This window comes from Saimiri boliviensis, chromosome 19 (genome assembly GCF_048565385.1).
Source record: "Saimiri boliviensis isolate mSaiBol1 chromosome 19, mSaiBol1.pri, whole genome shotgun sequence".
Lineage (NCBI taxonomy): Eukaryota > Metazoa > Chordata > Mammalia > Primates > Cebidae > Saimiri > Saimiri boliviensis.
Window position 1 is genome coordinate 39630359 of NC_133467.1, and position 23434 is coordinate 39653792.

Here is a 23434-nt window from a genome sequence, read left to right on the forward strand (position 1 = left end):
GCAGCTTCCAGTTTATTTCATTTATTTATTTTTGAGATGGAGTTTCACTCTGTCGCCCAGGCTGGAGTGCAATGGCACAGTCTCAGCTCCCTGCAACTTCTGCCTCCCAGGTCTCCTGCCTCAGCCTCCAGAGTAGCTGGGACTACAGATGTACGCCACCATGCCCAGCTAATTTTTTTGTTGTATTTTTAGTAGAGACGGGGTTTCACCATGTTGGCCAAGATGGTCTCGATCTCCTGACCTGGCGATCCGCCCACCTCAGCCTCCCAAAGTGCTGGGACTACAGGTGTGAGCCATGACGCCCAGCCCGGTTTATTATTATTTTTTTAACTTTCCTCACATCAAAACAGTGACAGCTTCCCTCCCTTTGAAGGGTCCCCAAACCAAGTATCTTTTCAGGAGAGCAGACACATGCCTCTACATAGTTCTGAGGTTCTGGGGGCTCCGCACTGTCAGCTGGGTTGGGGCCTCCCATGTAAGGGAGGCTGACGGCTCTCGAAGGCTTTTGTCTCATCTGCATACAAAGGGTCAGAAAATTTCCTCGGCATTTGGGACTCTGGTGTTCTGTAGCTCCACCAGCCGCTGCACAGCCTCGGGCAAGCTCCACTCCCCAAGGAGACGATTATCTCGAGTCCGAATGTTCACTGTTCTCTTCCTTTGCTCTTTCTGGCCAACCACTGCAGGAAGAGGCAGTTTGGGAACCCTCAGGGCAAATCCATCCAATGGGATAGTTTCTTTTGCTCTGCAGAAACTTGAGAGACCTAAATCTTTAGGAAAGGTGGGAGCAGAGCCCAGAAACGGTTCACAGAAAGGACGTATTTAGCTGCGCCTGCAAAAGGCTAAATGGCCAGTCCCTGCTCATCCGGGGGAGATAAGAAAATGCTTTAGTCCCTGCAGGCCTTATTGCTTCTGGTCGGGAGCCCTGAGGTCAGAGACATTAGAGTCAAGCAGAGAAAGACAAACACTGAGAACCCCACAGAGAGAAACTGTGTGTGTATCTGAAGGGGGTATTAGAGGAAGGGGAAGGGGGCAGGAGGGGTGTGGCCTTCACGCTGCCCCACCTCCCCCCAACCATTTCTGTCCCTTAGAACAGTTTCCTCTCATCAGCCCCACTCTGGCTCTTGGTGCCTATGAGGGCTGGATTCACAGAGTGAGGGGACTCTGCGGAGGAGGATGAATGCAGGGGGTGACTGGGCAGCAGGGGAGGGGAAGGGGCCATGTGCAAGTCCATGGGATTGCGGCACAGCCTGCTCGGTGTGCTCGTGGGGTAAGTGGGGTGTGTAAAACTCAAGAGTCAGGTCAGCTGGCGGAGTTTCTGCTCCTCACCTTTGAGACAGAGCTCTGAACCATGGAAAACGAGAAAAAGGGAGCATGGGCAGTGCCCGAATTTTCTCCCTATGGCCTTTCTCCTCATCTCTTAGGGCTGACTCCATCTAGGTCCAGAATAAACAAGTATAATGAACACCGGATTCGCCCTCTCATCCCTTTCTCTCTGATGCCCCCTTGGTTAATTAACCTAACAGACACCAAGAGCTAGAGTGGAGTGAAAAACGGGAAGACTATTCTGAGGGTCAGAAGTGGTTATGGGGAGGGCAGGGCGTGTGAAGGAACACAGGGCCTAAATGAGTCAGGTGTCCTGAATCCTGGCTCGTACCCGCTCAGGTAATGAGCCCCAATTAACCCAAATACGCATTACCAAACTTGATAAACTTAACAGCAAGAATGCAGATGGCAGGTGGGAGAGCATCCGCCCTCAGGTTCAGCTTACCGAACTGAAAATTGTAGTGGGCAAGCTGGGCCCGACGGATTTTCCGGCCGAGGGTCAGTCCGGAGTCTGCATCCAGGTCACAGACCAGTCCTGCAGCCCGCAGGCTCTGCTGTGTCTGCGACAGAGGTTTGGTGTCAGGAAGTCCATTTATTGGAAAGCTGAGGAACTGGAACAGTCTGATGCTCCTTTCCCTCAGTTTCCCCATCTGCTCGTCCTTCCTCTGCCTCGGGGCTCTCCACTTCTCACCAGCCACCTCTCCTCTTTTCATCTCCACATTGAGGCCTCCTCCCCATTCATCCCCAACCCCGCAGCTTTTCTGTCTGCCTCCTACTGGAGACAACCTCCCAATTATTTCCTCGACTTTGCCTCCTGGCCACTGCTCTACCCAACCAGCTGCCCAACTCTGGTACCATCCACATCCTCAATTCTCTCTAGAAAGGAAAAATAAAACTGTGTACTCAATCCCATTTTTGTGCCCAGTGCTCTTTCGGCTTTCAATATTTGTTTAATTTTCACACATCTCTGTAAGGTAAAGATTAGTCACATTTTTGAGATACAGGATTTCCAGCACCTAAGACAGCGGCCACTGCAGCCCAGTCTTGTAGCTCCAACGGCTGTGCTCCCTCCTCCACCACCCATGCGGTCTCTTCCTGCCCACTGCCGGGCCCCAGACTCTCTACTGGGCCTCCTTCTGCCCCTTCCCTTACCCCAACTCCTTACCTCCCTGGCATACTCCTCTTGCTTAGGCCCCACAGGGATGACCACCACCTGGAACGGGGACAGCCACAGTGGCCTGGTTGGGAAAGAACAGATGATGACAAAATATTCACTCTGGGTCTGGCCAGGAGAGTAGGTTGTACAGAGCAGATTTGAGGAGGAAAGAGGCTGGCATATGAAGGGGGCAGGGTCTGGAGCATAAACTATCTGGTTTGGGGCCAGAACAGAAATCCAAGGTCAGAGGTCTCACCATCTTCCCCTGCAGCTTTCTGCCAGCACTCCCAACAGCCTTTCCACAGAACCGAGCACCGCTCGATGAATGAGGACTGGACGCTCCAGGGCACCCGCTTGCCTTGAAAGGAAAAAAGGGGGTGGATGGAATGGTGGAAGTGTCACAAATTGTGTATCCAAGATCACCTTCCAGTTTTTTATTTTTATTTATTTTTTTTTTTTTGAGACGGAGTTTCGCTCTGGTTTCCCAGGCTGGAGTGCAATGGTGCGATCTCGGCTCACCGCAACCTCCGCCTCCTGGGTTCAGGCAATTCTTCTGCCTCAGCCTCCTGAGTAGCTGGGATTACAGGCACGTGCCACCATGCCCAGCTAATTTTTTGTGTTTTGTTTTTTTTTTTTTTAGTAGAGACGGGGTTTCACCATGTTGACCAGGATGGTCTCGATCTCTTGACCTCATGATCCACCCGCCTCGGCCTCCCGAAGTGCTGGGATTACAGGCTTGAGCCACCGCGCCCGGCCACTTTCCAGTTTTTAAGAAATATTCAGCTCTGGCAGGAGAGGGTGTGGAGGGTTTAGTTTTAGGACCAAAGGCAGAGGGGAAGTTATAGATCTATTCCATGGGCTGTCAAGGGAAAAAGAGGAGAGGGCAAGGTTTTATACCCCTTGTACTGAAGGTCGAATCTCAGGGGCAGTTGGAAGTCAAGCTGAATTGTCCCACACTGATGTGGCCGGCCCAGGGCATCGTGGAGGTGCACATCAATCTACAGGAAACAGATGGGAGGGCACGAGATAAGCCAGAAGCACTATCCAGAACCATTATCCGTGCCATCCCACCCTTTAACCTACCCTCATCCTGGGCTAGGAAAGAGTCATGTCACGTGGCTCCATCATACGCTACCCCTCCACTTCACTCTATTCCATTCACTCTGGCAGCAGTTCTCAGCAGCATTCTCCACTTAATAATGGATGGTATAATATGACCAGATGTCCACACCTTGACCTCTCAATTCCTTGAGCTTCTCATCTCAGCGATCTTCATCACCGCCCAAACTACAGCTACACCCTGTATCCTGTCATCTCCCCCAGTGGCTGTGTCTCTGAAACAGTCCATCAAACACCCTACTCTGATTACTGTTTCTTGGTCAGCCAGCTCTGACAATTATTCTTTTTTTTTGAGACAGAGTCTCGTTCTGTCATCCTGGCAGCAGTGCAGTGGCATGATCTCAGCTCACTGCAGCCTCCGCCCCTTGGGTTCAAGCAAATCTCCTGCCTCAGCCACAAGAGTAGCTGGGACTTCAGGTACTTGGTACCATGCCCAGCTAACTTTTTTTTTTTTTTTTGAGACAGAGTCTTGCTCTGTTGCCAGGCACCAAGCTGGAGTACAGTGGCACAATCTCGGCTCATTGCAATCTCTGCCTCCTGGGTTCAAGTAATTCTCCTGCCTCAGCCTCCCTAGTAGCTAGGACAACAGGTGCACGCTACCACGCCCAGCTAACTTTTGTATTTTTTTTTTTTTTTTTTGAGACGGAGTTTTGCTCTTGTTACCCAGGCTGGAGTGCAATGGCACGATCTCGGCTCACCGCAACCTCCACCTCCCGGGTTCAGGCAATTCTCCTGCCTCGGCCTCCTGAGTAGCTGGGATTACAGGCACACGCCACCACGCCCAGCTAATGTTTTGTATTTTTAGTAGAGACGGGGTTTCACCATGTTGACCAGGATGCTCTCGATCTCTCGACCTCGTAATCCACCCGCCTCGGCCTCCCAAAGTGCTGGGATTACAGGCTTGAGCCACCGCGCCCGGCCAACTTTTGTATTCTTTAGTAGAGACGGGGTTTCACCATGTTGTCCATGATGGTCTCAAACACCTGATCTCAAGTGATCTGCCCACTTCAGCCTCCCCAAGTACTGGGATTACAGGTGTGAGCCACCACACTTGGTCATGACAAGTACTCCTATTACTGGCGCTTCAGCCCGCAGGTTCTTTAACTCTTCTTTTCCTTTCCCATCCTCAGGCCCCTCTACCTTTGTTTCTTCCCCCAGGAAGCTGCAGCATTTTCCTTAGTTCCTGTGTACCTACAGCTGTGGCCCTGCAAGAGAACTGCTCAGTGCTGCCCAATATATCACAAACCACAGAGATGCAAAAGCAGAGATTGATGCCACCATGGGAGTCAGTGTTTCGAGATTCAGCCAGTCCTTGGCTATTGCCAGCAATCCTTTGGGCTGTCCTAATAAGCTCTATGCTTTGCTCTCATGAATTTTCCAGCTGTTTGCTCTCTCTTTTTATAGCAGTATCTTAGCCAACAACTTATTAGATTGATTCAACACAATACACTTTGTGCACTTTATGACTGTTATCACTGTAACCTTAAGCACAGTGTTTAACCTCTCTCAATTATTTTTCTTAGTAATATTTTATTTGCCTAGTATTATTGCTGAAATAAATCATAAGACATAATTTCATTAATGTTAATATTTTCATTTACTAACTACTTATTGAAGCAGCTAAATACCATATGCTAGAATAGACACTTGGGACATGAACATGAGTAATATACATTACCTGAATAAAAGACCCCAGCACAGTGAACAGCAACTTTGAGTACTCAAAAGATTTTAGCCAGGCCAGGCGCAGTGGCTCACTCCTGTAATCCTAGCACTTTGGGAGGCCAAAGCAGGCGGATCACCTGAGGTCCAGAGTTAAGAGACCAGCCTGGCCAACATGGAAAACCTCGTCTCTACTAAAAATACAAAAATTAGCTGGGTAGCAGGTACCTGTAATCCCAGCTACTCAGGAGTTTGAGGCAGGAGAATCGCTTGAACCTAGGAGGTGGAGATTGTGGTAGGCCAAGATTGTGCCACTCCACTCCAGCCTGGACAACAGAGTTAAACTCCATCTCAAAAAAACCCAACTGAACAAAAAACAACAAAACAAAACAAAAATTAGCCAGGTGTGGTGGTGCATGCCTGTTGTCCCAGGTACTTGGGAGGCTGAGGCAAGAGGATAGCTTCAACCTGGGAGATGGAGGCTGCAGTGAGTAGAGATCTGCCACTGCACTCCAGCCTGGTGACAGGGTAAGACTCTGTCTTAAAAAAAAAAAAAAAAAGATTTTAGCAGTTTTTGAGTAATTTCCTTTCTCTCCATATCTTCATTTATATTCGTTTTTTTGAGGCAGGGTTTCATTCTGTTACCTAGGCTGAAATGCAGTGGCTTGATGATAGCTCATGCAGCCTCAAAATCCTAGGCTCAAGTGATCCTCCCACCTCAGCCTCCTGAGAAGCTGGAACCACAGGCACACACCATCACACCCAGCTAATTTTTAAATTTGGTTTAATTTTTTTGGTAGAGACAAGGTCTTACTATGTTGCCCAGGCTGGTCTCAAACTCCTGGATTCAAATGATCCTGTCACCTTGGCCTCCCAAAGTGCTGGGATTACAGGAGTGTGCCGCCACGCCCAGCATTTTTTTCATCTCTTCAGTCCCCTCACTGACAACTCTCCTCCACTCTCATTTCGGCAAATGATCCTGACTGATTCCTGCCTCATGAAGAAGTCAGACGACTGATACCATGGGATGGGAGAAGTCTCAACTTCCTGTCACCACGCCTATAAATGTCCTTGCATTTGCCTCCAGCCTTTCCTTCCACCCTGGATACAATGACAGTCATGATCCCTGATATGAAGGCTTCTCAATCCCACCTTGAACCTCTCCAGGAACTTCCCTTTACTAAAAATTTTTTTTTTTTACAAATTCAACTTCTCCCTCCAAGCAGGCATCCTCTCATCATAGCATTTATTTTATTTTTCATTTTATTATTTCTTTTTGGAGTGCAATGGCATGATCTTGGCTCACTGCAACCTCCACCTCCGGGGTTCAAACGATTCTCTTGCCTCAGCCCCTTGAGTAGCTGGGATTACAGGCACCCACTACCATGTTGGGCCAATTTTTGTATTTTTAATAGAGACAGGGTTTCACCATGTTGGTCAGGCTGGACTTGAACCCCTGACCTCAGTTGATCTACCCGCCTTGGCCTCCCGAAGTGCTGGGATTACAGGCATGAGCCACTGCGCCCAGCCTATTTCTATTTTTGGGGACGCTGTCTTGCTCTGTCACTGAGGCTGGAATGCAGTGGCATGATCTTGGCTCACTGCAACCTCTGCCTCCCAGGTTCAGTAATTCTCCTGCCTCAGCTTCCCGAGTAGCTGGGACTGCAGGTGTGTACCACCTCACCCAGCCAGTTTTTGTATTTTTAGTAGAGAAGGAGTTTCGTCATGTTGGTCAGGCTGGTCTCGAACTCCTGACCTCAAGTGATCTGTCTCCCTCAGCCTCCCAAAGTGCTGGGATTCCAGGCATGAGCCACCACACAGGCCTCATTTATTCACTTCTCACTCCGCCCTCAAGTCCTACTTTACTGAAAATGGTCCTTTAAAATCCAGCAGCCTTTTTATTAAATCCAATGGACACTTTTCAGTCCTTTTCTTCCCAGACTTCTTTGTTTTTGAGACAAGGTCTCACTCTACCACCCAGGCTGGAGTGCAGTGGGGCGTGATCTTGGCTCACTGCAGCCTCTACCTCCTGGGTTCGGGTGATTTTCCCACCTCAACCTGCTGGGTAGCTGGGACCACAGGCATGAGTCACCATGTCCAGCTAATTTTTTTTTTTTTTTGGGTAGAGACAGGATCTCCCTGTGTTGCCCAGAGTGGTCTGCCATGTGAGTTTTTATCCCTATCCCCGGCCTCTGCCTACACTGCTGCCTCCTGAAACACAGCTTTACTTGGCCAACACTCACCTTTCAAACTGGAAAGTGATTCCTGCGGAAACCTTTTGTGATCTCCCCAAGTGATGCTAATCCCTGCTAATCTGTTCTCTTAGTACCTACCTACACAGCGCTGATCTCACAGCAGTGACATGGCCTCTTTACCTTAAACCGCCCTCACTAGATTGCAAATGACAAGAGGGCAGAAAAGAAATTGGTCTTTTTTTTCTGTCCTACATAAGTTTAAAGATACTTCTTTGTGGCCGGGCACAGTGGCTCCTGCCTGTAATCCCAGAACTTTGGGAGGCCAAGGCAGGAGGATTCCCTGAGGTCAGGAGTTCAAGACCAGTCTGGCCAACATGGTGAAATCCAATCTCTACTAAAAATAGAAAAAAATCAGCCAGGCTAATTTTTATAATAGACAAAAAAAGAAAAATTTATTTTTATCTATTATTCTAAAACAAAGCAAAAAATAAAAATAAAAATAACACTGACCAGGGTCCCAAGCTTACCTTAGGCCCATAGAAGGCACCATCTCCAGGGTTGAGGTTCCAGGGTTCTCCAAATTCCTTCAGGGCTTGTTGAAGGACCTTTAGAAGGAATGAGACAGGAATACATCATCTTAGATTCTAAAGGAACACATCCGGTCAGTCCCTAACAAATGATGCCTTCATCAGATGCCTCTATTGGAGAACCCTGGTTACTGTATTCCCCACTCCTTTTCACTAAAGAGTGGTTTATCTGCCTCTATTTCTCTACCTCCTACTCACCTGTTCAGCCTGGTCCCAAAGGCAAGGGTCTCCCAGGAAGCCAGATGGCCGGGTGGACAGTGCCAGGCGGAAGGAGAAGCCAAGAACAGCATAAACGGAACGGAGGAAATCAAGACAGCTTTGGATCTCTGCTTCCAGCTGGGGGCAGGAAATAAGGGTGGGGGAGCTGAGCCAGCTAGGAATCTGGGATAGTGGCAGTTTGAGAAAAACAAGGGGTAAAAACAGAGAGGAAGCAGAAGCAAGCGAGGGGTAGAATGCAGCTGAATTATAGTACATACAGGGGGCAACTGACGATCAGGGGTTTGTGCAGGTTCATAGGGAGAAAGGAAGGAGGTTTAGAAAAGCTTTGGTGAAGCCGGGGAAAGGCCACCTGATCTGTTGTACAGAAGATGTGGGCGTCATCCTGCTGGAAACACCGCAGTCGGGTCAGTCCGCACAGACCGCCAGAGGCTTCAGCCCGGTGTAGGGCCCCGAAGTCAGCTAGTCGCAGGGGCAGTTCCCGCCAGGATCTGGGCCGGTGGGCGAACATCAGGCTGAGGTTGGGGTGGGTAGGGGTCAGGGCCATAGGGAGGACTAGCCTCCGAGGACTGCTCTCCAACCCAGTCTGCTTGCCTACTTTCTCTGCACCATCAGCTAAAGCCGTCTCCAGCCTCAGCATATCCTCCCCCTGAGTCCTGTCAACCCCACTCACCACAGTCTGAGCCCTGCCTGGTTCAAAAGTGGATTTCTCAGTAAAACACTAACAGACATCATTTACTGTTGCCCTGTTCTGTGATCGTCACTGAACTGAAAGAGGAACCTTAGACAGCAACTTTAAGGAGACTGAGACCTAAAGAGGTAAAATGAGTTTCCCAAATTCACATGGTTAGCTACAGGGAAGATTCTAGACTCAAACCAGGTGTCCCAGTACTCTTTCCAAAGTGCTTTCCTGTTTTTTGAGATAGTTTCCCTCTTGTTGCCCAGGCTGGAGTGCAGTGGTGCGATTTCGACTCACTGCAACCTCCGCCTCCTGGGTTCAAGCAGTTCTCCTGCCTCAGCCTCCCAAGTGGTTGGTATTACAGGCGTGCACCATCATGCCCAGCTAATTTTGTATTTTTAGTAGAGACAGGGTTTCACCTTGTTGGTCAGGCTGGTCTTGAACTCCCAACCTCAGATGATCTGCCTGCCTCAGCCTCCCAAAGTGCTGGGATTACAGGCGTGAGCCACTGTGCCCTGCCCCAAGGTGCTTTCTATTATTTACTATTTGGAAACCTGATTGTAATCCTAGCTCCCAGCTCACCAGTGTGCAGGGCAGTTCATGGGCTTGAGGGCGAGTGTATCTGTGGTATGCCTGGTAGAGTGATCACTCTGGGAGCTGGCAGGCCTATCGGAGCCTGGAGGCTGCACAGCAAACATGTCTTCCTGATAATGCTCCCAATGCCCTGACTGTTCCCAGAGTTTCGTAGAAAACAGTGTGGGAGTTTTCACCTCGAAGAAACCACGGCGGGCATACTCAGCCTGGAGAGAAGGGTAGAGACATGGAAGGTCAGAATAACTGGAAGGAACAGGGGCAGAGCGTCCGCTGTGTGATCTTCCTGGGGCCTTAGGCCATGCTGATTGCAACCACAACCTATTAAATACCATGTCCTCTCTCTATGCTCCCCAACTGCAGACCACACAACTGTAGTATTAAAGGGCACCAGCACTTTTCGGTATTTATGTTTATGCTTCCAACGCTTGCCCCTTTTTTCTCTCTTCCAGCCGGAGTCTCATTCTATCACCCAGGCTGGAGTGCAGTGGTGCAATCTCAGTTCACTGCAACCTCCGCCTCCTGAGTTCAAGTGATTCTCCTGCCTCAGCTTCCAAGTAGCTTGGACTACAGGTGCCACAACCATGCCCAGCTAATTTTTGGTAATTTTTTTAGTAGAGATGGTTTTGGCAGGTTGGCCAGGCTGGTCTTGAACTCCTGACCTCAAGTGATCTGCCTGCCTTGGCCTCCGAAAGTGCTGGGATTACCGGTGTGAGCCACCGCGCCAGGCCCCACCCGCCCTCTTTTAACACAAACACCTTACCCTCAGCCCTTCCCTGGTCTTCTTCCCTCTAGACCTGGGTCCCCTTACCCTGATAAACGCCACTAGTGCATTATACACCCTTGTCCCTCGTGGCAGGAAGAAACAGCTCCCAGGGCTCAGTTCATGGAAGAAAAAGAGCTCCTGTTCCTGTAGTCAGAAATGGCAATATTGGGTCACATCAAGGGCAAGGAGGTAGCTTCGGAACCCAGAAGAAACAACCGATGGAGCTGCTCAGGCGGTGTGACTGAGTCTGCTCCCAACTCCATAATCGGGTTCCGTCATCTCTCTTACCCTCCACCCTTACCACTGTCCCGCCCCGTCTTGCCAATCTCTGTACCTTCCCAATGCGCCTGTGGTCTTGCATTTCTGCTTTCTCCCTCCATGCTTCCCAGGCCCTCAGCAATTCTGTTGTGGGGAAAGAAATCCCTGACACTCTCTGCAGTGTCTCTGGGGCCCCTGAAGACCTCCACAGGGATGACGAGTTCTGTGTGAGGACACAGGGAATCAAAGGAAAGATGAGGACTGAAGGTCCCTAACCTTTTCAAGCCTCATATGATACTCTCAGAGTTAAGCGTCACAGGTATGCCTCTTTTTTTTTGTTTGTTTGTTTTTTGTTTTTCTGAGACAGAGTTTCACTTTTGTTACCCAGGCTGGAGTGCAATGGCACGATCTCGGCTCACCGCAACCTCCTCCTCCTGGGTTCAGGCAATTCTCCTGCCTCAGCCTCCTGAGTAGCTGGGATTACAGGCACGCGCCACCATGCCCAGCTAATTTTTTTGTATTTTTAGTAGAGACGGGGTTTCACCATGTTGACCAAGATGGTCTCGATGTCTTGACCTTGTGATCCACCCGCCTCGGCCTCCCAAAGTGCTGGGATTACAGGCTTGAGCCACCGCGCCCGGCCACGTATGCCTCTTGACAACAATCCCACTGGCAGGATGAACACCTCCATCCTCTAGACATGCTTCTTCTAGATTTCAGTGTTGAAACTGCCTGACTCTTGATTCCTACATACATCCTGGTCAAGCCTAACCTTACCTTGCTATCACTTTTTCTCCCCATTCTAGGTACCCCTGTACTTAGTTCCTTCTCATTCCAATCAATGACTGCTTAGGGGAGTAACCATAAGCTCTGGTCAAATGTCAGTCTATTCCTCCCCTTAAAATTATCCTATACAGCTGCTAGAAAAGTCAGTCTTCTACACCGTATCCCATTCCTGGCCACATGAAATCCAAAAGCCTCTGCCTGCTCTCTCCTTTAACAGTACTAATGAGAAACAGTGTATATATATATACATATATATATATACACACACACATATATATATATCTATATATAGATATATAGATATATATATATATATTTTTTTTTTTGAGACGGAGTTTTGCTCTTGTTACCCAGGCTGGAGTGCAATGGCGCGATCTCGGCTCACCGCAACCTCCGCCTCCCGGGTTCAGGCAATTCTCCTGCCTCAGCCTCCTGAGTAGCTGGGATTACAGGCACGCGCCACCATGCCCAGCTAATTTTTTTATTTTTAGTAGAGACGGGGTTTCACCGTGTTGATCAGGATGGTCTCGATCTTTTGACCTCGTGATCCACCCGCCTCGGCCTCCCAAAGTGCTGGGATTACAGGCTTGAGCCACCGCACCCGGCGATATATATATATTTTAAGACAGAGTCTCACTCTGCTGCCCAGGCTGGAGTGCAGTGGTGCGATCTTGGCTCACTGCAACCTCTGCCTCGGTTCAGGTGATTCTCCTGCCTTAGCCTCCCAAGTAGCTGGGACTACAGGTGCATGCCACCATGCCCAGCTGATTTTTCACTTTTAACAGTGATGGCATTTCATTATGTTGGCCAGAATGGTCTTAAACTCCTGAGCTCAAGTGATCCATCCATGTTGGCCTCCCAAAGTGTTGGGATTATGTGTGAACCACTGTATCCTGCCAATAGCCTATATTTTTGTTTGTTTGTTTTTTTGAGAAGGAGTTTCGCTCTTGTTACCCAGGCTGGAGTGCAATGGCGCGATCTCGGCTCACTGCAACCTCTGCCTCCTGGGTTCAAGCAATTCTCCTGCATCAGCCTCCTGAGTAGCTGGGATTACAGGCACGCACCACCACGCCCAGCTAGTTTTTTGTATTTTTAGTAGAGACGGGGTTTCACCATGTTGACCAGGATGGTCTCGATCTCTTGACCTCGTGATCCACCCCCCTCGGCCTCCCAAAGTGCTGCGATTACAGGCTTGAGCTCCCGAATTTTTGTATTTTTAGTAGAGATGGGGTTTCACTATGTTGCCCAGGCTGGTCTCGAACTCCTGACCTCAAATGATCCACCTGACTTGGCATCCCCAAAGTGCTGGAATTACAGGTGTGAGCCACCATGCACAGCCTGGTTTTCATTATCTTTATGAGGTGAATTTACTGGTAGGACAAAAACGAAATAATGGCCTCATTTTCTAGATGGGGAAAATAAGTAACATTTACCCAAGGCCACCAAGTGCAGTGGCTCAGGCCTGTAATCCCAGCATTTTGGGAGGCTAAGGCAGGCAAATCACGAGGTCAAGAGATTGAGACCATCCTGGCCAGCATGGTGAAACCCCGTCTCTACTAAAAATACAAAAGTTAGCTGGGTGTGGTGGCGTACACCTGTAGTCCAAGCTACTCAGGACGCTGAGGCAGGAGAATCACTTGAACCCAGGAGGTGGACACTGCAATGAGCTGAGATTGTGCCACTGCCCTCCAGCCTGGTAACAGAGCTAGACACCAACTCAAAAAAAAAAAAAAAATTCACCCAAGGTCACATATCTCATCCATGCAGAGTAAGGACTGTATGCAGATGGCTAGCTTTTAAGTTCAGAGGTCTTTTTTTTTTTTTTTTTTTTTTTTAGTAGAGACAGGGTTTTGCCATGTTGGCCAGGATGGTCTTGAACTCCTGACCTCAAGTGATCCAACCATCTCAGCCTCCCAAAGTGCTGGGATTTCAGGCATGAGCCACCGTGCCCAGCCCAAAACAGGAATGTTAACCTAACTCCGTCCCACAACTGACCGAGAGCAGCTTCAGTCCTCCAATCTGTCCAGTATGCCGAAGGTGGGGGCCCCGGCAAAGGTCGACCAATGTGCCGCACCTAGGAGAAGGAAGGGGCCAGTCAGTGGTTTCCATGTTCTTCAGCTTCTAGCTTTCTCCCTCTCATGGTCTTTAGCTGACAGAAATAGGTGAAGAAAAAGGAACACTCCTTTTTTTTTTTTTTTTTTGAGACGGAGTTTCGCTCTTGTTACCCAGGCTGCAGTGCAATGGCGCGATCTCGGCTCACCGCAACCTCCGCCTCCTGGGTTCAAGCAATTCTCCTGCCTCAGCCTCCTGAGTAGCTGGGATTACAGGCACGTGCCACCATGCCCAGCTAATTTTTCGTATTTTTAGTAGAGACGGGATTTCACCGTGTTGACCAGGATGGTCTCGATCTCTCGACCTCGTGATCCACCCGCCTCGGCCTCCCAAAGTGCTGGGACTACAAGCTTGAGCCACCGCGCCCGGCCCGAAAAAGGAACACTCCTACAGAGAGAGGATAATGGCAGATAAAAAATCAATTCCCCAGTCGGCAGTGGCTCACACCCACAATTCTAGCACTTTGGGAGGCGGAGGCGGGTGGCTCACCTGAGGTCAGGAGTTCAAGACCTGCCAGGCCAACATGGTGAAACCCCGTCTCTACTAAAAATACAAAAATTAGCTGGGCACGGTGGCACACGACCGTAATCCCAGCTACTCAGGAGACTGAGGCAGGAGAATTGCTTGGATCCCCAGGAGGCGGAAGTTGCAGTGAGCCGAGATCGCGCCACTGCACTCCAGCCTGGTAAAGAGTGAGACTTCATCTCAAAAAAAAAAAAAAAAAAAAATTAATTCCCATTCCCACTTCTTTTTCTGGAGCAACACAAATTACCTTCTATCTTTCTTTCTATCTTTCTTTCCTATAGCATTTCTGGCCTTTTTCAGTGCTTCCCCACCTCTCCCTATTTGCCTTAATCTTGGCAACTCTTACCCATATACTGTTGCTGTTGGACCTGCCACTCTCTCCTCAATCAAGTGAAGCTTAAAGGGGTTATCCTGGAAAAAGGCAGAAAAGAGACTGAAGTCTTTATTCTCACAAAGACATCCTAGGAGAGCCACCTCTCCCCTCTATCCCACCTTGAACAACTGGCGAAGCTGATCCCGTGAAGCCTCTAGCCTCCGGAAGGGTTGAGCAGCAGCTGTAAGTTCTTGACAAATCCGCTCCAAAACAGGCAGCTCTGAGCCCCGGATTGTCCTGAAAAAGAGGTGAATTGGTTGGGTTGCATCCTGTAAGGTGCATCAATCACCTAGGTGACAAATCTGTGGGCTAGGGATAAGGTCCTGCCCTTCAGGAGAAATCTAGAGTTATAGGCAAAGACAGACAAACTGAGAGAAAACATAAATAGGAAATCAGGTAACAGATATTACAGCTGGAGAACAAGCTCTATGCATGAAGTTAAAAGATGAGTGCAGGGGCCGCGCCCGGTGGCTCAAGCCTGTAATCCCAGCACTTTGGGAGGCCGAGGCGGGTGGATCACAAGGTCAAGAGATCGAGACCATCCTGGTCAACGTGGTGAAACCCCGTCTCTACTAAAATACAAAAATTAGCTGGGCATGGTGGCGCGTGCCTGTAATCCCAGCTACTCAGGAGGCTGAGGCAGGAGAATTGCCTGAACCCAGGAGGCGGAGGTTGCGGTGAATGGAGATCGTGCCATTGCACTCCAGCCTGGGTAACAAGAGCGAAACTCCGTCTCAAAAAAAAAAAAAAAAAAAGAAGAGGGACATGGACAAACGCAGAAGGAGGTACTAATGGCATAGCTGAGACCTAGAGAAACCCTCCTCCTCCAACTTCCTCCTCCAAATGGAACATGCCCAAGCCCCTGAAAAGGGCCTCAGAAACCATCCCAGAATCATTCTTCTCCTTCCTTTCATTACTCACCTCTCCTTTCCCAGAAAGAAGTCATGGTAAAAGCCATTTTCTGTACTTGGACCTCGGCAGAGAACAGCACCTAGGAATTGTTCGGCTGCTGCCCCCAGGACATGGGTGCTGGAGTGCCAGAACACCTGAGTTCACAAAAAAGGGGTTCACAGGTTCATCAACTTTTCCCTTAACCCCTAGATCTCTGATCTCTTCCTCACAAAAGTTGGTAGGAAAACTGGTATGGTTCTCCTAGGAATAACTGCCACAAAATGGGGATCCTAAATTTTGGGAGTGACCACTAAAAAGTAACAAGCTTGGAAAAAAAAAAAAAAAAAAAAAAAAAAAAGGCCAGGCACAGTGGCTCATACCTGTAATCCCAACACGTTGGGAGGCCAAGGCCGGCAGATCGTCTAAGGTCAGGAGTTTGAGCCCAGCCTGGCCAACATGGTGAAACCTCACCTTTACTGAAACACACAAAACTAGCCAGGTGTGGTGGCATGTGCCTGTAGTCCCAGCTAGTCAGGAGGCTGAGGCAGGAGAATTGCTTGAACCCAGGAGGTAGAGGTTGCAGTGAGCTGAGACTGGGCCACTGCACTCCAGCCTAGGTGACACAGTGAGACTGCCTCAAAGACAAAAACAAAAACAAACAAACAAACAAAAATACACTGAATAGAAAAGAAAGAAGGCCAGTATCTTTTCTTCTTTCAGTGCATAAAAGCCCCAGCCCCACCCCTCAGTCCTTGGTGCTTCCCAGTTCCAAAGCCTAGAAGTAGGAGGCCAGTCAGTCTTCTGCTGCTGCTCCTGTAAGCTTTTAGGGCTTCAGAATCAGCTATCTTCTTAAGACAGTGGTTCCTTAGGCCTCTGTTTGGTCTTTTAGTCCTTTTATTTTTTTTTAATCCCATAAATCTAGTGCGATACAACTATTCCTCTTGGATTTGGTCACTATGTATACATAGATGGCAGGAGAACTCTATGTTTCTGGATCCTAATAAGCAAGGTCTGCATTACCTGAGCTGACATGAAGAAGACAAGGTGAGGAGGTGACCAGGTTGTGTGCTCAGCTGTATAAGCCATGTTAGAATTGAATATACACTACAGATGACTTATAATCTATGTGCTCATGAGTGGAGGAGGCTGAATTTACATATTATCTTTTGTTTTTCAACATACTATCTCTCTCCCTTTCACTAGCTCAAATGTTTGCTTAATAGATCGAAGCTAAGTTAAAAACTTTTGCCATAAGTTTCCAGCTTAGCCAGGAATAGTCAGTCAAGACAGTCTGTGGTACGTCTCCCTCCCAACTGCAAATGGAGAAACTGAGGCAAAAGAATAAAATGTCAAAATTTCCTGCTTCAGTATCTCTTGGTTTAGTAGTCACTGTATTCCTGATAAGAAAGAAACTTACTGCTTTCCCCTCTGGGGAATCGAATGTCAGAAATCGGAGGTCAGAATCTGTCTCCAAGGGCCGCTCCAGATCATAAAGTTCTCCATTCACCTGAGCAGCCACTGCCGTGTCTGCCAGTGCTGGACTTCAGCAGCGGGAGGTGGGGATGAAGAAAAAGACAGGGTTACAAGGCACAGAAAGGAAAATACCACATATTCTGATTCCTGTGGGAGCTTAAAAAGTTGATCTCAGCCGGGAGCGGTGGCTCACGCCTGTAATCTAAGCACTTTGGAGGCCGAGGCGGGCAGATCAACTGAGGTCAGGAGTTCAAGACCAGCCTGACCAACATGGTAAAACCCTGTCTTTTTTTTTTTTTTTTTGAGACGGAGTTTCGCTCTCGTTACCCAGGCTGGAGTGTAATGGCGTGATCTTGGCTCACCGCAACCTCCGCTTCCTGGGCTCAGGCAATTCTCCTGCCTCAGCCTCCTGAGTAGCTGGGATTACAGGCACGCGCCACCACGCCCAGCTAGTTTTTTGTATTTTTAGTAGAGACGGGGTTTCACCATGTTGACCAGGATGGTCTCGATCTCTCGACCTCGCGATCCACCCGCCTTGGCCTCCCAGAGTGCTGGGATTACAGGCTGGAGCCACCGCGCCCGGCCAACCCTGTCTTTTTAAAAAAAAAAAAAAAAAAAAAGTTGATCTCACAGTGGTAGAGAATAGAGTGATAGTTACCAGAGGAAGGGAGGGATGGGGGATGGGAGATGAAGAGGCTGGGTACAAAAATAGAGCTAGACAGAAGGAATTCAGTCTAATGCTCCATAGCAGAGTAGGGTGAATATAGTTAACAATAATTTATTGTATGTTTCAAAATAGCTAGAAGATTCGAAATGGTCCCAACTCAAAGAAATGATAACTATTTGGGGTAACAGATATGCTGAACACCTGATTTGATCGTTACACATTGTATGCATGCATCAAAATATCACATGTACCCCAAACATATGTTTAATTACTATGTGTCAATTATTAAAAAGTAAATTAATGATTTTAAAAAGACAGGGTTACAATCCACAGGGGGAAGAAAGTTGCCCATCTCTCAGCAACTGTAAAGCTGCAAAGGTGAAATTAGTTACCAGAACAACAGAACCTTTCATTTCTTTCCCCAGTGAAAGGGCAGAGACTCTGATGCAGAAACTAATACAGATAAAACAAATCTCAGGCCAGGGGTGGTGGCTCATGGCTGTAATCCCAGGATTTTGGAAAACTGAGATGGAAGGATCCTTTGAGCCCAGGAGTTCAAGACCAGCCTGGGCAACATGGAGAGACCCTGTCTCTATAAAACAACAGGCTGGACGCGGTGGCTCACACCTGTAATCACTGCACTTTGGGAGGCCAAGGCGGGCAGATCACAAGGTCAGAAGATCGAGACCATCCTGCCCAACATGATGAAGCCCCAAAAAATTAGCCGGATGTGGTGGTACACGCTGTAATCCCAGCTACTTGGGAGGCTGAGGCAGAGGAATCGCTTGAACCCAGGAGGCGGAGGTTGCAGTGAGCCAAGATTGTGCCACTGCACGCCAGCCTGGCGACAGACCGATATTCCGTCTCAGAAAAGAAAAAAAGAAAAACAACAACAAAAACCAATTGACAACAAAAAACAAAAACACATCCTCAGGAAAGGCTATCTGGACGGGGATGGGAAAGAAACAAGCAGATCAACCTTTCTTCCCCTGCTCAAGTGCAGAGAAAGTAAAAGGCGCAGAAGGATAATCCTGGTAGTTACAGGATGGGCCTGTTACCTGATCTGCTGGGCTAGTTGGTAGGGGGTTGTGTTCCATGCCACAGCATCAACTTTCTGGCCTCCAGGAAGTGACATCTTAATAGCCCGGGGCTCCTTCTGTGCCATGCTTGCTAATCTCTTTACCTGAGCAGCCCATAGCTCCTCAAAAAGGCCAAGCCGCTCTGCCAACCAGTGCGGAGGGGTCCACACAACTGCCTGGAGGGAAAGATATATTGGCAGGTAACACATGCCCCATCACCCTTTCGTAGAATTGTGGATGATAGCACTATGGAATGTCTATGCCTTCGTCCGAATTCCTAGTCTTTAACGAGACGGGTGATACAGGACCCTAGGCTGGGGGCTCTTCGAGCTCTAGGCTCTCCCGACTGCTAACTCGAGAATTAGATCACGAGTTTGGCTATGAGGTTGCTAGCTCTGTCTGGGGACTGGGGGGACGAGGGAGAGGAGGAGTGGCATGAAGCTGGGTTAACACAAAAATGTTGGGGCGGCCGGGCGCGGTGGCTCAAGCCTGTCATCCCAGCACTTTGGGAGGCCGAGGCGGGTGGATCACGAGGTCAGGAGATCGAGACCATCCTGGTCAACATGGTGAAACCCCGTCTCTACTAAAAATACAAAACATTAGCTGGGCATGGTGGTGCGTGCCTGTAATCCCAGCTACTCGGGAGGCTGAGGCAGGAGAATTGCCTGAACCCAGGAGGCGGAGGTTGCGGTGAGCCGAGATCGCGCCATTGCACTCCAGCCTGGGTAATAAGAGCGAAACTCCGCCTCAAAAAAAAAAAAAAAAAAAAAAGTTGGGGCTTTGGCTGGGCTGGGTCTGATGCGGATCGGAATTCTGGGGGTACCTCACGCACCGTGTGTAGCCCGTAAGCCTGTAAACCTTGGAGCCGGAGCCGATGCCACCTCTGATACAGCCCCATGTTCCCTCACACCGGGGTCCACATCCTCAAACGGATTAGCGCCGCTTCTCCTCCGCAAGTTTCCTCACTGGCTTCCGATCCAACAAAGTCCGTGTCTATTGGTGACTACAGCTGCCACTCTAGTCTGGCACCACCTCCAGGAACTCCGAAGAGGTACACCCCACACAGCACTAGCAGCGGAGTGAGTGGTTCCGGCTGACCGGAACACCGAAAATGTAACACACCCTCGCAATCCGCAAACCCGTGGCGTTTCAGGTGAAACGCGAAAGCAGCAATTAGGCGTCCTGGGGCTTTGAGACAGGGGCAGGTGAGCTTTTGAGGGAGAGGGAGAAAAACAGATAGGAAATGGTAGTGATTTCCCTTTAGCTATACATTTCCTTCCTTCCTTCCTTCCTCTTTTTCTTTTTTTCCTTTCCATGCCCAGCTAATTTTTTTTTTTTTTTTTTTTTTTTTTTTTTTTTTTTTTTTTGAGACGGAGTTTCCCTCTTGTTACCCAGGCTGGAGTGCAATGGCGCGATCTCGGCTCACCGCAACCTCCGCCTCCTGGGTTCAGGCAATTCTCCTGTCTCGGCCTCCTGAGTAGCTGGGATTACAGGCACGCGCCACCATGCCCAGCTAATTTTTTGTATTTTTAGTAGAGACGGGGTTTCACTATGTTGACCAGGATGGTCTCGATCTCTTGACCTCGTGATCCACCCGCCTCGGCCTCCCAAAGTGCTGGGATTACAGGCTTGAGCCACCGCGCCCAGCCTTTTTTTTTTTTTTAAAGTAACGTAGTTTCACTGTGTTGGCCAGGCTGGTCTCGAACTCCTGACCTCAATTGATCCGCCCACCTCGGCCTCCCAAAATGCTGGGATTACAGGCGTAAGCCACCCCGTCCAGCATATACATTTTCTTTTACATGGTCCTTACAGCATATAGCAAAATTGTTAAGAGAATAGACTTGGATGGCCATGCGCAGTCGCTCACGCCTGTAAGCCCAGCACTTTGGGAGGCTGAGGTAGGTGGATTGCATGAGGTCAGGAGTTAGAGACCAGCCTGGCCAACATGGTGAAACCCCATCTCTATAAAATATATATATATATATGTAGCATAGACTTGGGAACCAGGCAGGTCTAGTGTAAATTCTGGATCTGCCATTAACTCTGTAATTTTGGGGAAATTACTTAACTTCTCATATTTATTTATTGTTTAATAGAAATGGAGTTGGAGGGAATCTCACTATGTTGGCCAGGGTAGTATCAAACTCGTGGCCTCAAGCAATACCCACCTCTCACCGCCCCTCACCCCCAGCCTCCCTAAATTCTGGGATTACAGGTGTGAGCCACCTCGCCTGACCTATTTCTCTAAGCCTCAGTTTTCTCAATTATAAAATGAAAATTGTGTTACTCCCCATTTTTGAGTAAATTGTCTAGAGCAGCCCGTGGTTTTCGGTAATGGGCAAAAGCAACAAGAAGCTATCATGATAAATGAGTGTAACAGTTTCATTTTTAAGTTTTGAGACAGATTCTCACTGTTGCCCAGGCTGGAGTGTAGCGGTACAATCATGGCTTATGCAGTCTTGACCTCCTGGGCTCAACTCACCACCTCAGCCACGGGAGTAGCTGGGACTACGGTAAATATAACCACTTTAAAGCTGGAGCAAAGAATCTGCAGAGGTCACTTTGAGTCCCATTATACTCATGGTGCTTAATGGGGACTTTAGAGACCTTTTAATCTTTTTTTGGGGGGGCGGTGAAGGATGGCGTCTTACTCTGTTGCCCGGGCTGGAGTGCAATGGCGCAATCTCGGCTCACTGCAACCTCTGATTCCTGGGTTCAAGTGATTCTCCTGCCTCAGCCTGCTGAGTAGCTGGGATTAGAGGCGCCTGCCACTATGCCCGGCTAATTTTTTGTATTTTTAGTAGAGACGGGGTTTCACCATGTTGGCCAGGCTGGTCTCAAACTCCTGTCCTCATGATTTGCCCTCCTGAGCCTCCCAAAGTGCTGGGATTACAGGCGTGAGCCACCGCGCCCAGCAAGACCTTTTAATCTTACAGATGAGGAATTGAAGGTCAGAGAAGGTAAATGATTTAAGCTCAAACAGCAAGTGCCGATGCTGATTTCTGAATCCAAGCCTGGTTCTCTTTTACCACACCATGCCTTCCCTAGTTCGTTTACTCCCAGTATACTCCATCACCTCAGAAAGAGGTGCCTGATTAGAATTTCGGCTCTCGGATCCCTACATAAGCCCTTTGCCTCTAATTCCTATCCCAGCTCTCAACTTCCTTTATCCTTTCTCTTCCCTCTCCCTGATACATCTAGGACACAGGACTAGGTAAATTTCATCAAATTTACTCAGTAAATATGGGAACATGGTCAGATTTGTAGTAAAGTATGAAGGGAAACTGACTTGGGAGTAGCCATCAGTGTGTCAGTAATTCCCATTAGTCCCCTCACCTGGAGGTGCGGATGGTTAGAGTTGGTTATGCAGTTTCAGTGGTGATAGAAGCAAGGGTTGTAGAGGAAGAGGTGTCAGAAAAAGCGGTTTAATCAAGGTTTCCACAGAGGCCAGGTTTCCTGGGGATAGGTTGATCTGAGTCACAAGCGCCACTCTGGATCTTGGGTCCATCTTCTGGTTGTTAGACACCCTGAAATACAAACAGAAAGAGACAAGAGTGTGGGAGAGGAATATAACTTGTGTATGTGTGTGTGTGTGTGTGTGTGTGTGTGTGTGTGTGGTTGGGAGAAGGTAGCTAAGAATTTTAAAATGGCATTCAGAAAGGGTGACAATAATTCAGAATTATTCTTATGCCTTTGCACAAAAATGGGAAAGGTTTTATACTGCAGGCAACAAAATGGTAGGTGCTTGATAATTATTGAATCAAAGTATGTACCAATCATGGTATTAATTTGATGCTCCAAGGGAAACAGACACTGACATGAAATGTCCCTTTAATCATTCTACCTTGTCCTCATTGTTAGGATAGTAAAGGGATGGTAAAATAAGTAGGCTATCCTGAGACGGTAACTCCCTATGCTCATCCCTCATTTACTGACTGCTTACTGTGTGCAATGCGGTGAGCTGGGTGCTGAGGGGATTCGATCAGTCAACTGCCACATCATTAATCAACTACCACATCATCAACCAATCAACTACCACATCATCACCTATGTAACTTGTGTTGCAGAGGAGGACAGAAGGAATGTTGAGTTATTTCATCTCACCCCCTGTAAGAAGCAGGAAGTGCAAGAGCAAGTTAAAACCAATTCATGAGTTACTGGTTCTTCTACAGCTTCAGACTTGTGGCTAGCATATGCCTCAGTCTTGGGGAATTTTAATTCATTAGTCAGCCTAGGAAACATCTATTTTTATTTTATTTTATTTTTTTAGATGGAGTCTTGCTCTGTTGCCTAGGCTGAGTGCAGTGGTGTAATCTCGGCTCATTACAACCTCTGCCTCTTGGGTTCAAGCGATTCTACTGCCTCAGCCTCCCTACTAGCTGGGATTAGAGGCGCACACAACCCCACCCGGTTAATTTTTTTTTTTTTTTTTTGAGATGGAGTTTCACTCTTGTTGCCCAGGCTGGAGTGCAATGGTATGATCTCGGCTCTCTGCAACCTCCGACTCCTGGGTTCAAGTAATGCTCCTGCCTCAGCCTCCCGAGTAGCTGGGATTACAGGTGCCTGCCACAACACCCGGATAATTTTTTGTATTTTTAGTAGAGATGGGGTTTCACCATGTTGGCCAGGCTGGTCTTGAACTCCTAACCTCATGATCCGACTGCCTTGGCCACCCAAAATGTTAGGATTGCAGGCTTGAGCCACTGCACCCAGCCTGAAACATATATTATTATTATTATTTTTTTTTTTTTTGAGACAGAGTCTTGCTCCATCACCAGGATGGAGTGCAGTGGCGCAATCCTGGCTCACTGCAACTTCCGTTTTTCGGTTTCACACAATTCTCCTGCCTCAGCCTCCTGAGTAGCTGGGACTACAGGCACAGACCACCATGCCTGGCTAATTTTTTTTGTCTTTTTAGTAGAGACGGGGTTTCACCATGTTGGTCAGGATGGTCTCGATCTTTTGACCTCATGATC

General features: G+C 48.5%; 1 protein-coding gene across 2 annotated transcripts; it reads right to left on the minus strand.

Moving 5' to 3' along the window:
* Positions 1 to 5: 5 nt before the first annotated feature.
* Positions 6 to 19442, minus strand: TARS2 (threonyl-tRNA synthetase 2, mitochondrial). 2 transcript variants are annotated; one of them, XR_005576734.2, is made up of 19 exons: positions 19291 to 19442; positions 18438 to 18634; positions 16657 to 16780; positions 15270 to 15394; positions 14468 to 14585; positions 14322 to 14386; positions 13334 to 13412; positions 10629 to 10775; positions 10340 to 10438; positions 9520 to 9737; positions 8611 to 8773; positions 8241 to 8378; positions 7983 to 8060; positions 3377 to 3477; positions 2736 to 2837; positions 2489 to 2561; positions 1769 to 1883; positions 1327 to 1433; positions 591 to 677 (listed from the first exon to the last, which is right to left on the minus strand). XR_005576734.2 is itself a non-coding variant. In XM_039459829.2 (18 exons), the coding sequence occupies exons 1-18, from the start codon at positions 19354 to 19356 to the stop codon at positions 529 to 531; spliced, it is 2157 nt and encodes a 718-aa protein (XP_039315763.2). In that variant the 5' UTR covers positions 19357 to 19442; the 3' UTR covers positions 6 to 528. The 2 variants fall into 2 exon arrangements, 1 of the variants encoding a protein (XP_039315763.2); XM_039459829.2 differs by lacking the exon at positions 1327 to 1433 and having other exon boundaries at positions 6 to 677.
* Between the last annotated feature and the right edge of the window lie 3992 nt (positions 19443 to 23434).